The 23,597-nt window shown below is 41.9% G+C and overlaps 1 protein-coding gene across 1 annotated transcript in view; it reads left to right on the top strand.

Moving 5' to 3' along the window:
* The window catches only part of cntn4 (contactin 4), a 116,890-nt gene that overhangs the window by 37,003 nt on the left and 56,290 nt on the right, over window positions 1-23,597 (top strand). Inside the window, 1 exon segment of the mRNA XM_041949047.1 lies at window positions 11,598-11,693. Coding sequence (XP_041804981.1) covers window positions 11,598-11,693 — 96 coding nt within the window.

The raw sequence follows: 23,597 nt of genomic DNA on the forward strand, positions 1-23,597 counted from the left end.
GGATATCACCAGCCTTATCCTCTAAGTAGGTAGTATACATATTCAAGAAGTCTTTAATATTTGAATGCACTCAGCTGATGGAAGTTTAGGCTGAGCAGGAGGAAAAATCATTAGTTTCAGCAATAATCACAGTATCAGTAGCCTGCTGTATGATCAGATCGTTTTTTTACAGCTTAAAACACACACAGAGAGTAAAGATTAGCTGTTTGTGCAGTTTCTTCCTTGCTGTAACGACAGTTTCAGAGAGGAAAGACAGAACAGCTGCTTTGTAAATAGATTCATCGCGAGGTGTCCGAGTGGACTGGGGAATCATTCTTAAATAACAGGGGCAGGTCGTGAGCCATCTCTTTCCTTCACGGGATGCATCTTTCTCCTGTCACCTTCCGTGAACAACCGCCTGACCACAAGGCAAATGTTTCATCCGGAATGGCCAAGACAAGCAAGACTCGAGCAGGTTTGTAGCCTGTCCCAGGATTGATTTTCATGCTGTGAGCCGTACAGCACCTACAGTTTTCTGTCTGTGTGCTTCTGTACAAATTAGCTGTGTGATTCAAAGTGAGTTGAATCAGAAAACAGAAAAAAAAAACATATAGAGATGATGTAAATGACAGTCATTGTTGGAGACACATTATTAGCAGATAGATTCGCTGGGCAGATCCAATATATAGTGAACTATATTATATATTAGATTGGCCGATATATTACATCTTATATGAGCAATCTGGTCAAAAATAACTTAATTTTGAAGAGGAGGTGAAAAATCTGAACTCATACACACAAGTACAACCACAAAAACTTGTTTCAAAGGGTTTTTTTTGCGTCACAGCACAGCGGTACAGGATGAAACGTATCAGCAGTGACTCTGCCAGCGATTCTTTTTCCTGCACGCTTCAGTATGAGTCAGCCTCATCTGCCTTGACATGACTGGCAGGCGGTATCAGAAATCAAACGCAGACAAGCTGAGCTCCTTTTTCCGGAGCTGTCACGAGACCAGCTCCCTCTGCAGCGCTGACCTGGAGCGCACTTCTTTGTGTGGGAGTATGGTTGTTCGGGTCCAGGACCCCACATGGCTCATTCTGTATGCAAGAGGAACTGTGGGGGATTTTGTACAACTAGTGGTTATGAATTTCTTTATGAAATAACAACTGACTTTAAAATATATGTATCTGATACTTAAAAATACAACTTGCCAGCTATTGGATTGAAAGCCGGGCTTTCCTCACTGTTCCCATTCCCCTCTGTGGGTTGAAGGGACCGTGCAGTCCCAGCTCTGCAGAGCTCTTTAGCATCGTTCACCTCGCAGTTTTGGTTTACCGCTTTGATACAGTCTGCGGGCAGCTGTTTTCAAGTGGGAGGGCTCTGATAAATCCACTGCACGCTCTGTTCCAAACAGCACACAAAATTAGCGACTAGCTGGTGGAGTGTTCAGCAGCTAAAGAGCCACACGTTGCTCAGGGTTGGTGCGCGCCAAAGCCGAGCTGGAAGGTGAGGGAGTAGCAGATTTACATGAAGTAGGTGGTGATGAACACGGCTCTGCAGCTGTAAGTTGGAGCTGTCACAGTGGGCAAGAGCAAACAAAGAGACTCCTCTAAGCTATTAATCACAACTGAATTTCAAAGATCATTTTCTACTTTATTACTTAATTAATCCCATCATTTATTTATTGCAGCTACTTGTTTTACTACGTACCAATGACATTTATATTTTCGAAGGTTTAGCAAATTTACCTGAATCATTAATGAATTAACTCATGCATTAAGGGGAATCTGCCAGACTGTGTTGTCATTTGTTGCGTTAATAATTTATCACCCGCACGGGGAAAGGATGGGTTCTTTGAATGTAACGTTGAAATGTTGAGAACTTAGCATGTTGTGGCGTATTTTTCAGGCAAAATCCACCGAGTGCTAGAAGCTAACAAGCATTTGAACATTTACTTCACACATCAATGAGGGTTAGAGATTCCAAGCTGAATTAAAATTCTAGTTTCTCACAAAAAAAATATGTTTAATTTAAAACCGGGGTCTTAGAATTGATAATGAAATCCTGATAGCGGGAGTGGGAGATACTGGGAGCTGGAGAGAACAGTGAACATGCTCTGCCTTCTAATTTAGTCATTTAGCCTCTGATTGTGAAGGATTTCTGCCTTTTGTTTAATTAAATAGGCATCAGTGGTGTCTTAATCTTGTTCCTGGAGAGTAATCTTTCTAAAATGCATTACTGCTGTTGTTTAAGTCACAACACATTGTCACAGCATGATAATGTTGCCGTTTCAATTTAGACCTGCATGTAGGGCCGAACGTGAATCATACTTTTACAACCACGTTTTAATTAAAAACTTCCGTTTTGCATTTCTTTTTTGATATTCATATTGAATGTCTTGTTAAAAACAAATGAAAACCCACAGGCTGAATTTCCATTTCCAACCGTGTGCAAGTGCTCTGCTCCCTCGTCTTGTGCATATATTCTGCAGACTGAGTAAACACCCTGTGCATTGAAACGTTATTCCTCAGTTAACACTTGTTAGTCCACTTGCTCCACGACGCCTTCAAGGTTATTCTTTGAAATTGGCCGGACTCCAAATCCTTCAGCGTTCCCCTCCGTGTCACAAACTTTTGATGGATGATGCTCCTCCTCGCGAGGGTTGTGGCTGTCTACCCCCCGAGGCAAGGATAACTGATGGGCAGTGGGTGCTCCCACTCAATACTCGCTGCCCTTGTCTATTGATTCTATATCAGTGATTATGTAAAAGATGTACACCCATAATTCATACTGATGAACAGGCTGTATATTCGATATCGGAATTACAGCGTGGGCCTCTTACATGGGTGGCGCTGAGAGGGCTTTGCTCTGAATGCGCTGACGAGCTTATTCAGCGCGAAAGTTCCCACAATGTCATTTTATGACCAGATGTGTCAAGAAGGTCCACCTCTCAAGAAAAACATTCCTGATAGAGGAGCTTGCTTTGAAATCTCTCCTGTTTTGCGTGGGAGATTGTATTTGGTTACTTATATAGTGTCTCATTAGTGTCAGACAAACTCATATTTTGCTGTGCATACAGGGGTGAAAATTCCTGATGTCACCAGAGTAGGCTTTAAAGCCTTGAGGGGAAACATGAATACCTCATTTAAATGCAAATAAATCCTCTAGACTCCTCTCAGCTGTTGTGATAATGTGGAGTGAGTATATTGACTTAGTTAATGAGGTGTAAATAGCTAATGGGTGTACTCTGGCTTTTACTTTTTATCTGCAGTACACTATCAAGATACCACTCTTGAGGACCTGCTGTATGGTTGCATAACATACTTCGGAGTTTCTGTTTATCTGCACTACCTGTTGACCATGTCAGACTTCTGTGAAGAAGGCTCAGCCACATCTGTGACGTCTACGTGACTAATCTCCTTTGTCGCAGATTACAAACTATAGATAATCTTTTACACTGAAGGCTTTTCAGTCTTAATGTATTTTCTGGATTACATCACTTTCTGTCTAAACTGCTGTGAAATTGAGACGAACAGTCATGACGAGTACTACTCAGCCACTGAAAAGCAACAAGTCTGCCAAATTAAAGCTCAAAATGCATTGTTAGTCCAAGAACACCAGATTGACAGATTAGAAGCTCAATTAATAGACGCTTTTGGACGGCACAGATACAGCCTTCCAAATCACCGTTAACTAACTCAGATGAATCTGTTTATGAATGTGAGAATGCTTTGGTTGAGGTGTGGGTAGGTACAGGGAAAGATGGTTTGGGTAAAAAGGCTTTCTGATGGGAATGATCGTGGTCATCAGGTTTATGTGGGCAAAAAGCCTGCTCTACAAGCTGCTGTGATGAAAGATGTTTTGGCAGGAAGGTTCTGACGCTGCCTTCGCGTCATATTCATCCATTCAGATCAGGATTACGCAACTGAAAGTGAAAAACTGTTTAAAAATGTTAACGCTAATATAGTTGGTTGAGGTACTGTGAAAGGAGCTGCACATTGTTTGGGTTTGTCTGGTTGGTTGTTCCAGGGGTCTTGGAGCATTTCAGATCTCCTGTATTTAAAGCAAATAGACAGAGATGTTTCATTATTATTGCTATTATTATTACAAGCTGAAGGCATGGTCGTTTTACTCTGTATATAGTTTCATAAATGCACTTTGTACACCCTTCAAATCTGGTTTGTGTGTGAACAAATTGTTAGATAGATAGATAGATAGATAGATAGATAGATAGATAGATAGATAGATAGATAGATAGATAGATAGATAGATAGATAGATAGATAGATAGATCATGATCATGGTCATGATTTTTTGTTTTTATGTGTGCAAACCCCAGCTTGTCTCAGATTGCTTCTTTAGGGATGAATAAAAATTAACAGAATAATTTGCTTTTTGGTACATAACCTAGTCTGAATTTAAGCTTTGACCAGTTTGTGTTGAAACTGTCTTCGAGAGGCTTTGGTTCAATTTTATTGTCATCTTTGAGGCTGCCGTTGGTGCTGCTGTTGAACTGTGTTATTACACAGAGAGAGGGGAAACCAAATCTGTCACCACAAACATAAAACTGAATGAGCACCTCCGTAAAACACACAGAAGATGACCTTCATGTATTTCCATGTGATTATATTCTCCACCAAACTGTGCAAACAGAGGTGTGACACACACACACACACACCCACACACACACACACACACATTAACCACCATCCTCTTGAAGACAAAGAGCATCCTTAAGGAGTCGCAGGTTGTAATGAATCTCACGGTCACGCTTGGACAGGCTTGTTGAAGTATGATAAGTTGTGCTGGCATTTGGAAAGCTCATATGTCTGGGATGTGATCATCAGCCTAATCTGGATCATTGTTTGTAATGCCAGCCCGGGTTTGCAATAATTTATGCTAATGGATCTAGATGGGACATCACGTTTACTTGTTCAGAGGCTATTAATCATTGTTAGCTGCTTCCCTTTTGAAAATGACTCTGAAGCTCTTCTGTAAGCTCGGTGCAGGAAACATTAGCACAGTTCTATCAGATTTGAATGAAAAACTGAAAGGAGCTGTGCTCGCTGCTGTACCTTTATGTGACAAATTTAATGGACATGTTATTTGAGATGACCCTTGCAGGCAAACTATGCACTTTCATGCTTTCTTTTGAACTCAAGGCGAACACGTGCACAGCTGTGGGCGCTCTGAAAAGCATGCCTTCGGTCAGGCCCCCCCCCCCCCCATGATGTCGCCCTGCAGCTGAAGGCAGTGGCTGTTCTGTATTGTGAATTGGGCTTTTCGCCGCTGTCCTCGGGCCCTTTTCACAACAATGCTTCTTTTGCTCTTTTTTCCGCTGTGGAGAGTGGATGGATGCGGAGGTGGGGCGGGGGTGGTGGTGTTGGATTTTACCGCTATTGCAGCATGCTTTCAGCATGGGCGAGGCCACGTCTGCGGATGTGGACGGGGACAATCAGTGGCTGTAGTGAAGTAGGCATCGCCACTTCACAAATCACAACAGCTTTGATCTCAGCCAAAAATAATGCCAAAAAGACTTTTTTTTGGAATAAATTCAGTACCTTAGATGTCTCTTACCCTTGTCCACTTTGTTCTATAGGCTCATATTTTGGGGAGGCTTGGGTGCTTTTATCTAACCTTCTATCGTGCCTTCAGATGAAAGTAAGTGGCGGGGCTACTCATGAAAAGCTTCTGTCGCCATTTTGGAGTGGCCAGATTGTTTTGACAAGGCTAAAAAAAAAAAATTGCATTTTGTCCATCAATTCAAGCGTGTGTTCATGTTTGGTTAAAAAAAGACTGTCTTCCTATTTGCAGCTTTTTCCGCTACATCCAAGAGTGGAAAGATGACTAATGCACAGCCAAAATGATTCATGTAACCAAAGGAGCAGAGGTGAAGAGAAAGCAAAGCAGAGACTTCATCTGCAACCTCTCATCAGTGATCTCTGATGAGCAACACCAACCAGAGATAAAGCCAACTGACAACAGGGAAGTCAATTAGCCCTGCCACAACATTAATCACCTTTGAGTGACAGCTAAGAGATAACCAGACAGCCAGCGTTCCTCAAAAAGCTACTGAAAAGTAGCGATCTGTAAAATATGACAAGCCATAAAAATAAATCACCGAATTTAAGCACGGAGGCCAGATTGAATTCTACACACCCCATAAACCTCCAAGAAAGCGTCTTGAATTCACACCCTCAAACATCTTTGCCCTGTCTCTCCTTTTTAAGCACTTTTATGAGTTGGTCACCACCCCGCCAGTGTTGGGCCACTTTTTCACAGCCCAGAAAATATAATTTAGAGGGACGGTGATTTGCAGAGTTAAAATGACTGTAGACAGCGAATTTGTCATCTAATCTATGGACGGTGCTCAGATGCTCAATTACTCTGGTGTGGCATGTCGTTTTTCCACTAAGGAGCAGGGACAACCAAGTACATACATCAAATAAGTGGATTTACATGTCATGAGCGCTCCAATCCGACACTTCTTTTCCCGCAGTTACGGTGCCTAAATAATTCAACACTTCCTCATGCCTTAACAGCAGAATAGGTCATTTGACAATGACTCCGATCACACCTGTAAATGACCAGACACACACGTTTTTAGTGTTGTGGCTGGCTTTAGGCACCAAAAGTACTTCGGCTTAGGAAAAGATCATGGTTTGGGTTAAAGCAATTACGTTAATTAGGTAAGTTAAGTTATGCACGTAAGCTAAATTAGGTTAAATCGTGACGTAGGTTAAGTCCTACGGCCACTAGAGGTCGCCACTTCACAATAAGCGTAAATACGTTGGATACAAGAAACACACCTCCCACAAGATGATGATTGACTCAGTACAGTAGATGTAGTGAAGCCATTATACTTATTGGAGTATACTAGATTGGAGACTAATCTGTCATAGTACTTTGTAGCACTGATAATATATCAAAGCAGGCCAGGGACTGTTTGCTAAGCCTGACCCTAAATTCGGACTGTGAATTAGTCAATAAGCACTATACTGTGTGCTTGTGGTCAAGTTAAGTGATTCCCATTCTTCATTGTTTCATGAACCCTTATATCTATATCAATATATTGTTTGTTTGTTTTGGAATATTTTTCGAGGGTTTAAAGAGGTAAAACTATCCTTTATCCTTTATTAGTGGAGAACAAGCCTGCCTAGAAGCAAAGGTCACGAGTACAATTTTACCACCCCTGGAGAAATATTGGACTAGCCACAAAAGAAAAACAAACCCAGATTGTTTACATTCTTTATTAATCGAATTATGCAGTAATAGTTTCTGCTAATTCCTCCCTAAGTAACGATCTAACGGCTTCAAACCCCACTCCATTAACTGCTACAGCTGCAGCTGAAATATCTAGTAGCATAAAATGGAAATTTCCACGTGAAGTACAGCTACCTCAAAACTATACTGACAGTACATGAATAAACTTACATACTTAATTACACTTAAGTTTATCTACAATATTCCGGCAGGACCCCTCACAGGTACAGAGGCATTGCGGGGGCGTATAAATCAGCTTGATGCAGAACCAATAAACCAACAGGATTCAGCTTCCAGACAGCAAAATGAAACAAGAGAACTCCTGACAGATTTTTGACAGGTAAGGAAAGAAAAACAGGTGATGCTTATCAAGCAAACACGTCAGTCAAAACTGAAGTGAGGAAAATCCAGTGAAGTCTGCCTCGCTCTCGAGTTCACTGTCAGTGTGACAGAAGAGCTCTGTGTGTTTTATGTCAAAAACTTGATGTTATTTAAGTTAAAAAAAAAAGAAATCAGCTTGGATTTTTGCTTGGTTGTTCACTTGATGCTTGTTAATGGTTGAGAGTAATTAAACCAGATCTGAGAACTTGGAGAACATGGTCGATGCCATACTCTCCTGCTCACAGACCTTGTCTTGGTGTTATTCAGAGCGTACTGCCACACCAAACTTTGTCCTCAGTGGGTGGCGGCTTTCAGTTTATCTCTTAAAGTTTGAAGGCCTTCGTTGCCACACACCTGCACTCCCTCGACGCAAACACAAACACTCCTTGATGAAACCCTCTGCAGCAGTTTCTGTCGCAGCTGGTGGACAACTGGAGAAGCTACAACCAGCTCCTGGGGGCTCACGCTCCTGCCACACGGCCGGTCGTGCTGCCACCCGGCCAGAGCAGAGGCGCTCTGTTACACTTTCTCAGCAATGCGCCTGTACGAGTGAGTATTGACAGCTTGCTTTAAAATATGAAGTAATCCATAGTGTCCTCTGCGTGTGTACACCGGGAAGACATTTGGGCTGTCCAAGATGCTTTCCTCAGCTCCTGTACCTGACTGAGCAGAGGTGCTAACACCCCAGAGGAACACAGAGCAAAACAACAGCAGTCTTCCTGCAGGTTGTTTTGTTGTTTTTTATTGAATATAACAATAAATCTATACCAAGAAGGTGGTGGAAGGTTATCTGGACATTACAGATACTCAACCTGCATGACAAATAAATGGAATCGGGGTGAAAATGGGTGAACCTCCTTAAATTTCAGCACTCCATCGAAGCTGTTTTAACGAAATAAATTCAAGGTAATGTTATAATGAACTATTTGATTTAAAAGTGACAGATATAAATGTTTTCATATAGCTGAAACACGAGCTTTTGCATCCAGCTTTTACATCGCTGAGGTAGACACATCAGATTGACCCTAATGTGCCAAATCTGGCATCAATCTTTAGAAAAATATTAGAAACTGCTTTCTTAATGGGGCTTAAGAGTCTCAAATAGCTATTAGTTAAACTATGCTCGTGGGTTAAAAAGAGATTTATGTTTAAAGAAATAATTAAAGGCTGCTCCTTAATTGACTTGTCCTGCAGCCAATATGACATATATTAACTGACCTTATACTCCTCTTCATAAATCAGTGAGCCCAATAATTTTACATTTAGATCACTTGGAGCTGAACTAATCAGTAATCTCATTTGAAAGTGGATTGGTTGCAGTTTTGCGACGAGCAGGTCTTCGAAGAGAGCGCCGGTGTCTGCGTCTCTGCTCGCACTGACTTGAGAATGTGCTGCATATAATAAAGCAAGGTTAATTAAGGTTAATTAATCCAATTTGGAGAATATGTATGTATATCCATATCACCTGTCCTCATATATTCATTTTCTGTTCTCTGTTCTCTTAAAAGCACATTTGTGAATGCTCTTTCACCTCAACGCACGTGTCCTTGATGTTCAAACTGAATACAACAAGCCAGAAAAAGAACAATAAGAAGCAGAAGAAAGAAATGCAAAAATGCACTTTTTAGTCGAAATGGGACAAGACAAGTGCTTTTAGAATGAATAGTTTTTGACTGTTTAAGCCATGTAATTGGATTATGTTGGAATAAGCTTGCCACGAAGCTACAAATTGGAGTAATGGATTCATGTTTTCCTATTTCTCTCAAATGTCAAACAGCTGTTCTCACATTAGCTGCAATAGGAGCACGTTTATCCCCCTCCCGCCAGAGTTATCGCAGCCACGACGCCTCCTCGTCATTGACTGAGCTCAACCAGGGTAAACTTCATTAGTGCAGCGAGTCCTTGGAAGTGGTTATGAGCTGCTGTTGTTTCCAGCGATTGTCAAACTGAAGTGAGTTGAGCTGAGCAGTATTTTTGTTGTGAAAGCCGCACCAGGAGCAGGGTTGTGATGTTCAGTGCTGGTGGGCGTGATGAATGAAAGGTAAACTGATCACCACCGGAGCTATTAAAATCCCTCATGTGTGACCCGCCACAGCAACCCTCTCTACTTAGCAGCAGGGCTGCAGATTGTTGTTTGGCTCGTATTAGTTGGTGTGTGTCACTATTTATTTCAGCCTTTTTTTTTTTTTTCATAAGGCATTTAGCTCATGCAGGGCTTCCATTCATTATTTGGAATATACAATTACCAGAGCAGGGTACAGGGTACAGTAATAATCCCGATTCTTTTCATTTCCTCACTCTCTCAACTGTGTCTCTCTTGCAGTATGCAATTATTTGGCAGGTGCGACTGTACGTCTTCTGTTAGATTCAACATGCCTCAATGAGTCTGACTTTTAAAACCAGGGAAATAAATTAAAGCACACACAAAATATTGAAACAACAGAGCTGACAGAGATGTGATTTTCGAGGAGAGCTTTTCTGTAACTTGTATCTTAAAATCTTGAGGTTTATAGCTGTCTCAGCAGGCTCATCATCTTCATTTTTTGCAGTTTTTCACCCACATATTCCCAGTTGTTTTTAAAGGAGCAGATCAATTTAAATCAGGTTTTTTTTTATTTTTTGCCAGCTTTCATGTCCTCACATCGAAAATGAGGAGTTTCCTGTTCCAATACCACCTAAGATGCTCAGAAAATGTTTTTTAGTAATTGAGAGGGGAGAGAAAAATAGGCAGAAAATGCAAATGGTCAGATTCATTCCAACAAATGGTTAAACTACACAGTGTTTCCATTGGAAATTGATTTTTGTGTGAAAAATGTGATTTCACTTATTTTTTATTGTAAATACACACAAATAAGTTCCCTTATGTGCTTTTTAAAACAGAACCTTCGTACTGTACAGGGTCAGGAGTAAAAGGTGAGGCAACAGTGGCAGCAGGTCTTTTGGTTATTCAGCCATAAACAAACAGCTCCCAACATGGAGGACTACCAAGAGATCTGGAAAGTGACATGTGGACAGTTGTCTGTGCTGCTCATCTGCATTTACACTCACAATAAAGCCTCCAGCCTTCCAACACCAACTTAACATTGTGTATAAAGTTTTACAGCATCCTTGAACATCACATTTAACTACTAATATCAAAATAAAATAAATACAACACATGCTATTTTCTCGGCTTGGATACTTGTTTGTTTTAGGAAGTTGTGCTTTTTGCTTTGGCTGCACAGTATTTAACCCCACTGGAAGATGTGTTTTAAAAATCAGTGTTTTACATCTTCTTAGCATTCATTCATTCTACCTGTTGGTGCTCCTTTCCATAAAATCTTCACCTTTTAAAACTTGTTAAATAGTCATGCTGTCTTCTTCCCGCAAAAGTCCCCATTGAGACCCCTTAATTCGCTCCTTTCTGATACTTGTGGCACCATCGCACTGAGTCTTGGATATCCACAATACAGACAGACACACACAGGGGGTGATTTGCCCTCAGGCAAAGCCAAAGGCTGTTTACCGCCCAAAGATTTTTTCAGCCTTGAAAATGTTTCTTACACTAACATAGATACGGGGAGGACAATGGTGTTGCTGCATTTGTGTATAATGAGGGTGGTGCAGTGGTTTGCTCTGCTGTCTCAAACAGAGTGCGGGTTTGAACCTTGGCCCTTGGACTTTACAAGAACTGTATTTATCAGGGTTAAGCTTCAGTTTCTTCCCACAGTCCAAAGAAATATAGGCCAGGAACTGTCTGGCGCTGTGCGAGTGTGCGGTGTGTTTATCTGTGTGAGCTCTATAATAAACTGCCAACCTGTTGTGTCTCCCCGCCTGCTGCACACTGCTTTAGGCTCCATAGGCTGTGACCTTGAAAGGCGCGAGAAGCAAGAAGAGCACAGTGAAAAAAAAGCATTCGCTCTTGACAGTGTTTTCATGTGTTCAGGGATCAGATTTATACAGCATTTTACTTACTGCTCTTTTTTTATTTTTCAGACTTGGAAAACTTCAAGACTCACAGAAGGAGCTCCGTGTCTGTCCGTGAAGGTCAAGGAGTGGTTCTGCTGTGTGGCCCACCACCACATTCTGGAGGTAAAACGATGCACTTTCAGTTTGAGTGACTGTTCAACCCAAATGCACGCTGAACGTTAAAGGCTGGCTGACTGAAAAATAAAAAATGGAATGAGATCATAGCGTTTCAGATGGGTGTGTGCAGTTTGGAGCGCTTAGTGTTTGGTTTAGGCGGGTGCTGTTTCAGCAACACCTTTGACTTGTTAATCAACACCTTACATTCGCGGCTACGGGAATCTGAAAATTTTCAAGTGATTCTTGAGTTGTTTAGGTGTGATCGGTCTCGGTTAAGCTATAGGAAGCGCAACAGCCTCGCTGTCAGGAGCCGGCAGCTGAGCCTGCTTTGATTAAAGCTTTATTTTTCTGCCTCATTTCAATGTCATCGTTGTTTGCTCCGCTTGAATTAGTATGATAAGGTACAAATAATGTGCTACTTTGCTTTCTTGCTTAGATTTAGATGAGAAGATCAGATTATATCTGTGCAAAATACAAACTGGATTGCTGGCCAGGCTCTGTAGAAAGTCACCGTGAAATGAACATTAGAGGGTCTTTAGCTTCTGTCGTGAAACACATTTATATTTATATATATTTGTATATGCGGGCAGGATGCAGTCACAGGAAGAATTGGAGTGGTACAGTGGTTGATTTTTTTACATTTCTCTGTCACTGTCCTAAAAAAAAAAGTCTTAGTGCTCTTAAGTGTGCAGGTATCAATTTTCTGATCAAATTCTTTGCAAGTAAGTCAATAACTATTGCCTTTAAACACTGCAACGATTGTTCTGTGCAAATCCTATTTGTTATTCAGGGGCTATAAACTCCACAGATAATCAAGGAACATGTGGCAAAGTTTTTCATATTTTCTGTCTAACTGCAGCAGATGTGTCTTTTTCACTTGTCTTACTGGAACTGCTCAATGGAACAACTGCTTGTATTGCATTCACCCAACTGATAGCGACCTAATAGATATCACTGATTCATTCACTGGTCTGCTCGGGCAACATCGCTGCTTGTCTAGAATAGATTTTAATTGTTTGGCGCTTGTATTGTTCTGGGGTTCTACCTGGCAAAAGCTTGGCAAACCCAGCGGCGGTCTGAAATGTTAGATTTATTTGCTAGTTCTGCTGCCTGCCGGTATTTGTTTGTTCCGCGAACAGTTGCTTCTCCGACTCTTTTCATAGCTGCCAATTTATGCTGAAGTAACACAATTAAGGTTTGGCTTTTAAAACCGATGGGGAAATAATTCCAACATGTCAGGCATCTTTCGGCACATGAAAAGACCCCTGAAGACACTCGTCTCCTCACTAATATACAGAACCAATACGAGCTGTCAATTACAAGTCCATTTTAGTGAGTTGTTTGTCTCAGCTGTAATAGAAGCTGCCATCACAGCATCTTTCAGCTGGAAAAACTCATCACTTGGTTCTTATTTTGGTCCTTCTTGCATTAAGCAGAAGAAGTAAACACAAAGTGCTTTGATATGTCTTTGGTTTACACTGTTTGCTCCAAAGCCCTGACATGTAATAGTGAACATTTTGGTTTGTTTAACCACATGCTCGTGCTCTGGTGTTTCAGACCAAGCTGTTTAATGAGAATCTGGCATGAAGAGCAACCTTGAAAATTCACCAAAATCACCATAAAAGCTTCACCTGTCGGTCCATTTCCGCACACAATCATACATTCAGCTCCAGCTACATCTACTGTATTCATTCACACGCCAGAAAGAATGAAATAGAAAACAACAGACGCCAAATCAAAAGGTTCAGCAGGCTTCCCCACACGTCCTATTCAGGCTGTTGGCTCTAGGCACACGCGCACACACACACACACACACAAATAGACATTCAACCAAGCTGGTGGTCGGAGCATCAGAGTATTCAAACTGGCAACAATGAAAAGCAATCGGTCTGCAGGCAAAGACCTAAGTGTTTTGCCACTACTGCTTTTCTTTGTTGACCCGTTATGCTGTTTGTGTTCCATCTAAAAGGGCACTTACCTCTGCAGATAACCTGGCAACTTAGATGTGCTTCCTCCACAGACCAAAGTGTTACCCTGAAAGTCACATTTTATATCTATTATTATTATTATTATTATTTATTTATTTGGCCTAGAAAGGAAATGAGTGGCATGATACATATTGAATAATAATTTGTCTTCCTGAACTGAATTATGCTTGTTGACTGCTTACTCTGTGTAGCACTCAACGCTTTGTTTACTGGTTGTAGAGGCTAAAATCTAGATGTTACAAATCTATCACTGGTGGTTAGTCTACCTGATCATTCACATTTCACAGGTGTTTAATTTATTTGTATTTACTTATTGTTTTTAGGGGCTGCTTTCTGAAATGTCAGGAGCACAGTGCAGATTTTGAAAAACGCTTTTACAGCTTTTTTATCTGTCTGAGCTCCTTAAAGGATAAGGCTGGCAATATTGCTTATTTTTCTTCTTGTCTTCGAATCCTATCAGAAGACCAGAGTATTGTATTTGTAGTCAAAGCCTGATATATCTTATCTCATTCCTCTGTGCCATAGAGCTCTATTGTCTATCGTATTGTCCAGAAACTATTAAAAACAATACAGCCCGACTGATACTGGATTTACTGCCAATCCAACAGGGGCAGGTTTATTGTAAACCTAAATCTTTAAAAAAATAAATAATGGAATAAAAAAAGGCAGTTTAGCTGAGAATGAGAATGAGTACTTTGTTGTGTGAGGCAATCCTATGTAAATATGTAAATGACTAAATAAATGAACAGAACACACACTCTTTTTCACAAGCTCCCTCTATCCTACAGTCCTTAATACTGCCAAACCAGTGGTTATAATGCAGGAAGCACAGTTTTTCTGTGTTGTCCCCTTTGAGGGAGCTCTGATTTTCTTCATAAATGCTGCCAATAGTGCTGAACACCCTCTCACTTGGCACGGAGGAGGGTGGACATCCCCTAGCCTGGCCTGATAGTACCCTCCACCACTGCAGAGGGTTGCCCCTTCTCCTGTCTGTGATAGGCTTCCCCACATATCTCTCGAGCTTTTCAAGGATCTCCTCGCCTGCCTGGCGGCATGACTGGCTGAAGTGAGCATGGTGTCATCCGGACTGTGTAGCAGACGGGGGCCCTGGTCCTGCCGGTTTCTGCTGGCTTTGTGTCTGGCGGAGTCTTCCTGGCTAGTGTTAGTGTTCCTGATGACAGGGGCACTCCTTGTATTGTGGGTCGAGCAGACATGCGAGCAGCACCTCTTCTGACTCTTTCACCTTCTTCTCCAGCATAGTCTTCCTCAGAGTCTGGGCTCCTCTACTGGTGGGTCCCTGCGACTCGAGCAGACACCTCAGCACTGCTACAGACAGCATAACACAGGCAGAGGAGCCTACTTTGCTCATTTCCAGGCTTATCTCTTCCAGTGGTGTTCGGGTCTTTGCCAGATTGGCTGCCACGTCACTCATGCCCATGGTCACTTGAATCGGATGTGACTGCTCTCTTTTGCTCCAGCATCCTCAACTTCCACGCTGGACATACACGCTAGACACCTCCTCATGAACGACGGAGAGTTAGTTTGGCCAGTACACCCACCAGCACCCTGTGGGAACCGAGGCCATCGTTAATGATCACTTGAAGCGTATGAGCACTGCAGCTCGGGTCAGACACCACCATAAGACCCATCTCTTTTTTCATCTGTACACCACTGTCCCTTAGCACATGGACTACACACCGCATGTCGATGTTCCACTCCTCAAGCGTGGTCAGGAAGATCTGCCCAATGTATTCCCCTGTGTGGGACCCATGGCATGGCCTTCTACTCCAGTTCCTGTCAATGAAATGAGCAGTCAAGCTCATAAGGGCTTCAGACCAGCAGTCTGTGGTAAAGGCAGTGCTGTTTCCTGCAGTCTCCACAGAGAAAAGTTGCTTTATTCTTGGTACAACTCAGCTTAAGTACTTCTCCCTTTTCTCGGCTCTGCCACAACCAATAATCTTTTAAAACCAGTCTCCTCCACAGTTGAATTAGGCAGGATATCAGTGGCTATCATTTCCATGATGGACCTCTCCAGCTCCTTGGATCTCAAGTCAGTTGGGGTCCACTTGCAGGTCTTCACAGTTGTTTGAGTGTGGGCTGTGTTGTTGACGGTGGAGCTCTGTCTTCTTCAGGCTTAATCATGTGCCTCATGATGGGCATGCTTTCTTCTGTTTGAGGCTGCTTGATCCATGACTGACAGAGCCTGCACAGATATTACAGATGAGTATACCAGATGTGTCCTCAGGGAGGTAGTCCTTCACCTTCTTCCTCCTTCTTCCTCCTTCTTTGTTCCAAACCATTATTCCAACTATCTTGCAAAGCAGCTGGATTTATGCAATCATGAGATCACATGAGGGCAGAGAGCAGAGTATCCATATTGCCAGGCTTCAAGTTCGCATTTGTGGTTAAACCAAAGTAACTGGGACCAAACAGCATCCTGTGAGGAACTACTGCCAGGTGGGCATGGTTTTCTTTCAAAAATGAGGCTAGCATAGATGCTACTATAGCATCAGTTATATCAGAACTGGAGAACTTTTTTTCATTGAAGGAAGAGCAAAGAATGGCACTAAAGGCTTTTCTCCTGACTGGTTTCAGCAAGAGTCCCACTACAAGATATGGATCTGATTAAAGTTAAAGTTTAATCTTTACAGAATCTTTAATCTTTTCAGAGGACGACTGCCCAGATGGTTCTGAGTAACAGACCATCTGCTGTCAGGTGATTATTTCGATGGACTGATCTCAGAAACTTTTTTTTGCTTATCAAAATATACCATTGTGCCGTTAATATAAAATGGTTACAATCGTTCAGCCATGGTTCACTTCATTGGTCTGCATTGCAGTTTTGGTCAGTTATTTTCAGTTTTTTTTAGGAGATGAAACAAGAATCAATCTGTATTTCATTAGCAGACCAATTTGATTTTGCTAATTGATGTGGATTTTCATGTTGTTGGAGTAGTAGAATAAATACATACATTGGTCAGTGGTCAGTGATGATACATACATGATTTTCAGTGAATAAACTATTGATTCTGTAGTGTCCTTTGAAAGTGAGTGCTCTTTAAGATTAGAATCAGCTTACTAAATTGGACAGTTGTCATAGGCTGCCTCATGTTTTTTCATGCTTTATTATGGGCAAGAATTCAGGAAGCAGCTCAGTCATCAATCAGTTGTGTTATTATTTTATTGCAAATCTGTTTGGCCTGTCAGAAGATATGCAACGGCCTGTGTTTTTCACATAAATTCACTGAAACAAGATGGCTAATGAGGAAAAGGCCAACCACAACACCATGATATGAGAGAATGTGCCCAGGATGTGAGGAAACATAAAAATCTGCAGGCGGCCTGAAAGGGAGCGATAATGATAATGAAATACAATTTTATATTCATGTCATGTCTTTTTTCTGGATTTTGCGAGCTGTGTGACCTGGGGAGAAGACTTTCCTGGCCTGACAATTTACAGTTGATCAAAATATATTTGCAAGTTTGTGTTCTTAGGTTTGTTTGTGTAGGTGACACCATCCTGATATGGGTGACAGCCATTACAAGGTCCAATTCATGAGCCAATTTCCCTGCTTCTGAACAGAGAGAATGTTGGACGGTTTCATGTTGCATCAGTTTGCTTTGAGCGGGTATAATAAAACACTGCTACGCTGCCCCAAACCCTGAACGGCTAACTTTGAATGAGAAAATAAAACATGAAAAAAACATGACGATACATATTCAATGCTTGGAGTGTTCCATTGCAGAGACATGGAGAAAATCTTTCTCACATGTTCATTCGTCTGCAGTCGTATTTCATGACATCTCCTTGACATAGAGATGTATCTCAGTGTGGCATCAGCAGCTTGACAGCCAATAACAAGACTGTGATGAGTGTCAGACCACCTTCCCTCCCTCAAGAGGACCCCAATGCATTTTAATCAAATTTTGCATGTGGGTGGCAGATTGAAGGAAAACCTCTGCATTCTACTCAGTACCATATGTTTACAGACCCTCCCATAGTGGTGGAACCCTCAGCATATGCCCGAGGCTCTAGTGGGTCTCCACCTGCCAGAGGGGGCTCTCAGAGGACGCATTATGCATGGCAGACAGATGTCCTGCCCGCTGTATGCAGCATGAGCTCGTCCATGCAGAAAGACGTGTTTGGACAGAAGAAAGAGCATGGGAAATGAGTGTGGATGGTGGCCTCTAGTATCACGGTGGTAAACTGGTGGTAGTGTCCTAATTTGAGAGTGTTACAGCCTCGGATGTTAATGACAGTAAATAAAATGATCCTGCTGTTTCCATAACCCTAACCAATAACAATACAATAATAATCAATAACAGTAAGATACTTAAGATAAAATAAGATAGGCCTACTAACAGGTGTGTCACACATTTCCTTATTATAAAGGTGCGATGTGTAAGATATGGCCAGAATTTGAGTTTAGAAGAAAGAACAAACTAACATTATCAACAGAGTGTGCATGAGTAGCAGTTACTACAGTTACAGTATATCAAAGATGAGCATGTATTGTGTTGCAGAGATAGCAACTGAAGTTAGCATGCTAATCAGGTAGAGGCGATACAGACTTCATTCAGGCTCGACAGAAGCACTCGACGTTGCCTGTTGTGTAAATAACAGCAATCCACCGGTGCTCCGAGTTCCCAGTCTGGGCAGACTCAGTCACCTAGTGGGTTACCTAGTCACCTAGTGGTTGCTCCAGAGATATGCTGACACATATTTGGTTGGAATGAAGTACAGGACAGGCAGCCAGTTCTTACTCATTACACCTTTAAGATGAGTCACTCACTCTGCAGGTAAATGTTAGTTTGTCTGAAGGTTGATGAATAAAGTTCACGTTAAACTGTGATGAGGTTGATGATAAATGATCACAGCCAGGACTGCACACGCTGGTCTTTGACATATTGCCATGAAACAGTATTCACAGAGCTCTTTGCCATAGATTCTCCCAGCATGTGGACTCTGCTGGGTGAGTGAACAGTGTTCTTCTGAAAGATATTCCCTCACTCACTCTACAGTCCATGGTGGCGCTGTCTAACATGTAGGTCCAAAATCTCCCAGCTGTCGAACTAGGTTGAGATGTGGTGACTGTGAAGGCCATAGCATACGACTGACATCATTTCCATACACATTAAACCATTCAGAGCCAAAAGCTCTTACAGCTTGTTGCAGCATCTGTTGCAGCTGCAAAACAGACAGCAAATGCAGACATTATGAGACATAATTTGATTGTACAAATTAAGTCCTGATTCCAAAAAAGTTGGGTTGCTGTGTAAAGCATGGATAAAAACGGAATGTAACAGTTTAACAAAGTGTGCCTGAGCCCCTGTAGTAACATCCTTTATACAATCATGTGATCACAAAGTGTTGAACCTCACTCCATCCTCGCTTGTGAACGACTGAGCCTTTCCAGGATGCCCCTTTCATACCCAATCATGATGCTATCACCTGTTACCAATCAACCTGTTTACCTGTGGAGTGATCCAAACAGGTGTTTTTGGAGCGTTCCACATCTTTCCCAGTCTTTAGTTGCTCCTTTCCCAACTTGTTTGAAATGTGTTGATGCATCAGATTCCGAATAAGCAGATATAACATTAATTATATTGTCTTTGTACTGTTTTCAATTGAATATAAATCAAAAAAGGGATTAGCAGATGATCACATTCTTTGTTTCACGCAGCAGATGTTTATCTGTGAGCGAACTTACTCATGTGAACATGTACTGAAAACGGTATTTGTCTGGATTATTAAAGAGCCATATTTAACAGCAGTGGTGATCCCATATGGGTACTGCTGGTGCCTTCAAATGGGCGCGACTTTATTAAAATCACGAGTCAGTCTGAACAACCCGCAGATGTGACATTCACAACTTTTCTGAGCTGTGTTTTTTATCTCTTCTTTTCTAACCCCTAAACATAATATGGAAATTAAACTAAAACACAAAATCAATCATCATTTTGAAAAAAGGGAACAAAGCAACATTCATTGTTGTTGTCAGTCGCCTAGCAACAGTATTTGAATTACTTGAATCCCTTTAATATCTGGCAAATTGTCACTTTAAATGCCAAATACACAGTTTAGGAGATTCTTTTTCAGTAACTGTGAGATGAAAGTAACAGCACGGTTTCTCCATACCCTGTGATGAAGGACATGTTTTCTCCAGTGGTATTTGTTGATGATACTGTACATGACTCATATTTGGTAGTTTTTCCTTTTTTTCATCTGGGATTATTCTGCTCTTAATCTGATTAGCAGACGACACATTTCGCAATCTCCATGAGTAATCTCCTTTCACGATCCCGCATTCAGTCATATTTCCTCCTCTTCATCCGTCTGGGGACTTCAGCCCTCTGAAATAATATCACATGTTACTGTCACATCATGCTCACAGAGCCTTTCCTGCGAACCCGCACAGTTTTGACAACGTGGCTCAGTTACCTTACAGAGAAGAGAAACTTCAGTGACAAGCAGCCAGCAGCATGACGGCAGCATGAAATGGGATATAGTGTATTTTCAGGCAGTGACACTCTCGGTTGATTGGAGTTTCTAATCACGTATGAAAAGGTCACAGAGAAGTCTGAGTGTAGCGCTCACACTTTTCCCAGAAGACGTGTGTGAGTGGCATGCTTCCCAAATCTCCTTCTAAGCTCTTGAAGTTTACAGTACACATCGCTGTTGTTGTTGTTGTTGCTGCATTAGAAGTGTGTGCGTGTGGGGTATGAAAGCCGAAAAGAGAAGGAGAAGCAAAGGATGCAGCTCACATGTATACACATTCAGCTGATTGCACATGTTTGCACTGAACTACATTCCTGTTTCGTTTCCTTTGTGGTGGTGTGTGAGCACCTCCATCCTCTCTGCCAGGCTGCAGTCACACGTCATGTCCTCAGGCTCCGCGGTGCTGCTACATAAACACAAATCCCTCTGCGCCTGTGGGGATTTCATCCCAAAAGAAATGCACTGTCACCTGCTGTGCAAGGGGAAAATAACAATTGTCGAAAACATGACAGCTCCGTCCACAGCACCTAGCTTGCTTAACAGAGCCCTGGACCAGAGTTTCAAGTTGAATCCGTAACACCTCATAGCTGGCTTGCCTTTACAGCTATATTGCTGCATCCGCTGCTGCAGAGTTCATCTTAATTACCGGGATAGTTTGCTCCTCTCAGACTGTGTGAGCTTCGATTGTAGATGCCTGATATCCTGGTTTATGTTTATGTTATTTAGTGTTTTCAGGTAAAATGTTTGCTTTTCTACTGCAAAACTGATCAATTGTGATAAAACAGTCATATCCAATACTTTGCTGTTGTGCACACCTGCTTGCTGGCATGTAAGGTGAAGACCTGGGTAGTGAGTGGCACTAGTTACTGGTTTAGTTTGAAGCTGCAAATGATTTATATTATCAGAAGATTTATATGATCTGCTTTGTTTTGTCTACAAAATGTAAAAAATTGTGACAAATAGGCATCACAGCTTGCCAGAACACAAGAATGCCTTGTTTTATTCAAACAACAGCCTCAAACCCATAGAGAGTCTGTTCACAATGATACAAAGCTATTTTGGGCCGATCAACTGAAGCAGCTGTAGTTTAGTTTGTCAGCGTTTCATCGACATGTGTCATGAACACCTCAGAAATGACCAGTTAGCACAAAAATAGCATCAAAACTCAGCTTATGTTGGGACTGAGGACTACAAATTTGAAAAGTGTGGATCTGCTGCATCGATTTTGATCTGTTTTACTATCCATCATGAGTCTCTGACAGTATTATAGGAGAACAATGCTAAAATGGTGAAATAGTCGTTTAAAAAGTTAAGGACATTGGAGATTTTGATTGTGGTCCTTCTTATTAACCTTTTTTTAAAAGCAATTCGTCCCCCTGGTAAAATGAGGTTATTGGTTTGACCTGCAGCAGAACAGTGGGCGTATCACTGCAACCTGCTGTCTCGTGAGTGCAGGACCGCGGAGGATTCATGTTGTCCCATACATCCCAGTGCACTCAGCCTTACCTGTTGAAAGAATGATGCAAGCCAGACGCTGTGCTAAAGCTGCATCAGATAGTATGTTGCAATCTCTTTCCTCTTCTCCGGGGGAGACGTTATAGTCATAACATGTGGATTCCTCAGAGGCACGTGTCTCTGTTGTGTCCTATTTTAAAGTCAGCTTCAGTAGGAACATTGAAAGCACCAGTGACAGACAGATTTTAATGACTTGTTTCTTTGGAGCACATTTGATGACCACTGATCCAGTTTTTACATATAAGGCAACTTCACTGCCTCTTTACTTGTTTTGGTTTTAACGGTTAACTTGGTGCAATAACAACAGCCTCACCATATAATTTAGATTTGATCACATATACTGCATCTTGATGTGTTTCCCTTTTCAAAATAATGGTTCACTATTTTAGTATTCGCAACACACATACAGTCTCCAATAATTTGTGATCACTGATTAGAGAAAAATGTCAATGTGAGGATGACAAAGCCCGAGATGAATAGTGAAAAACAGAAGTGTAAGAATAAGCAAACCAGGCCAGTCGCACCTTCAGTTGTCTCATACTGAATAAAACATAGAGCATGTGTGTCACACCTCCTGAGCTACTCGCTGGCATTCACATTCACAGACACAGTCACCTCCACACCTGTAAGTGTCATCCTTTATTCATTCGGCAGTGGGCAAGAAAAGCAAATCTGTGACCCCTGTGAGAGGATACATGGGATTTCTAAGAGGAGGATTTTTGAATGCCCACTACGCATCCACCAGCCACCTAAACATACGGTCCTGTTAGGAGTCCAAATATGACCTTCTTCCACATAGTAACCTGCACAACAACCATTATATTATATTATAAAGTCTTTCATAGATAAAGCTCCCTTCTTATTTGGATTTAACTAATTTGTTGGTGGAGGACAAATACTAAACATTCTTATTCAACCTCAGTCAACCTAGAATAATGGTTTGCACAGGTTTATATTGTAGCATCCTGAGGTAGGCAGGGAGTGGGAAATCTCCCAGCATGCATCGGTGACCTGCTCCCCGGTGTGAGCGCACAGTGGAGTGACGCAGGTTCAGTCATCAATCCAGGATTGGTGGTAAAAGCTCTGCCTCTTTCTCTTGTCCTCAGTCAGGACGTTGAACATCAAATTGCTCTTGGTGAGTAGGTCACAGATTGCATAACATGGTCATGTGACGATTCAACATTGTACCTCGACTGGACAGATTTTTTAAAAAGGGAAACAACCTATTACAGGTTCAATAGTTTGTCCTGACTTAGAGGAAAGATGAGACAGCCCAGGTAAAATAAATAAATAAATAAATAGGTGCGGTCTCTTTGCCTCCATCATCCATTCATTCATTCATTCAGGCCTTTTTTGGATCAAACACTCTGGGTACCAAAGTCAGATTTTTTTGTAAATTCTACACACAGTGGCTTTACAATAATCAAAACATAAATTTATGATTTTTTTTAGCTGTAAAGACGTTGAATATTTGCACAGTGATAAGCTGAATCTAATCAGGGCTTGAATCTAAAGATAGAAGCAGTGCTCACCTCCAAAAAACACGCATCAGTGAGTGTAGCAGGAGATGACTTTAGCAGGAACAGTTATTGGTTTCTACTGTACGTCTTCTGATGTGACCGGCGTCATCAGAGCTCCTACCTGCTCTTCCAGTCAGCAGCGGAGAGACAGGAAGAAGAGTCTGAGTGCAGATCAGCCGTGACACGCCCTGCCAGTCCAGATCTGAACACAAAGGCAGAGCGGGGTGCTGCCTCCACGCTGCATCCCTACATTCACTCTCCACCTGACAGGCCGGTGTCAGAGCATGCCGCAAATAACTGGTAATTACTATCTGCAGAGCCCGAGGAGGGAGAATGGATTAACTCAACCTGGTCGCAGCACGAGTCATCTTTTTTGAACCGAGTCGCC

Source organism: Chelmon rostratus, chromosome 2, assembly GCF_017976325.1.
Source record: "Chelmon rostratus isolate fCheRos1 chromosome 2, fCheRos1.pri, whole genome shotgun sequence".
Taxonomy (NCBI): domain Eukaryota; kingdom Metazoa; phylum Chordata; class Actinopteri; order Chaetodontiformes; family Chaetodontidae; genus Chelmon; species Chelmon rostratus.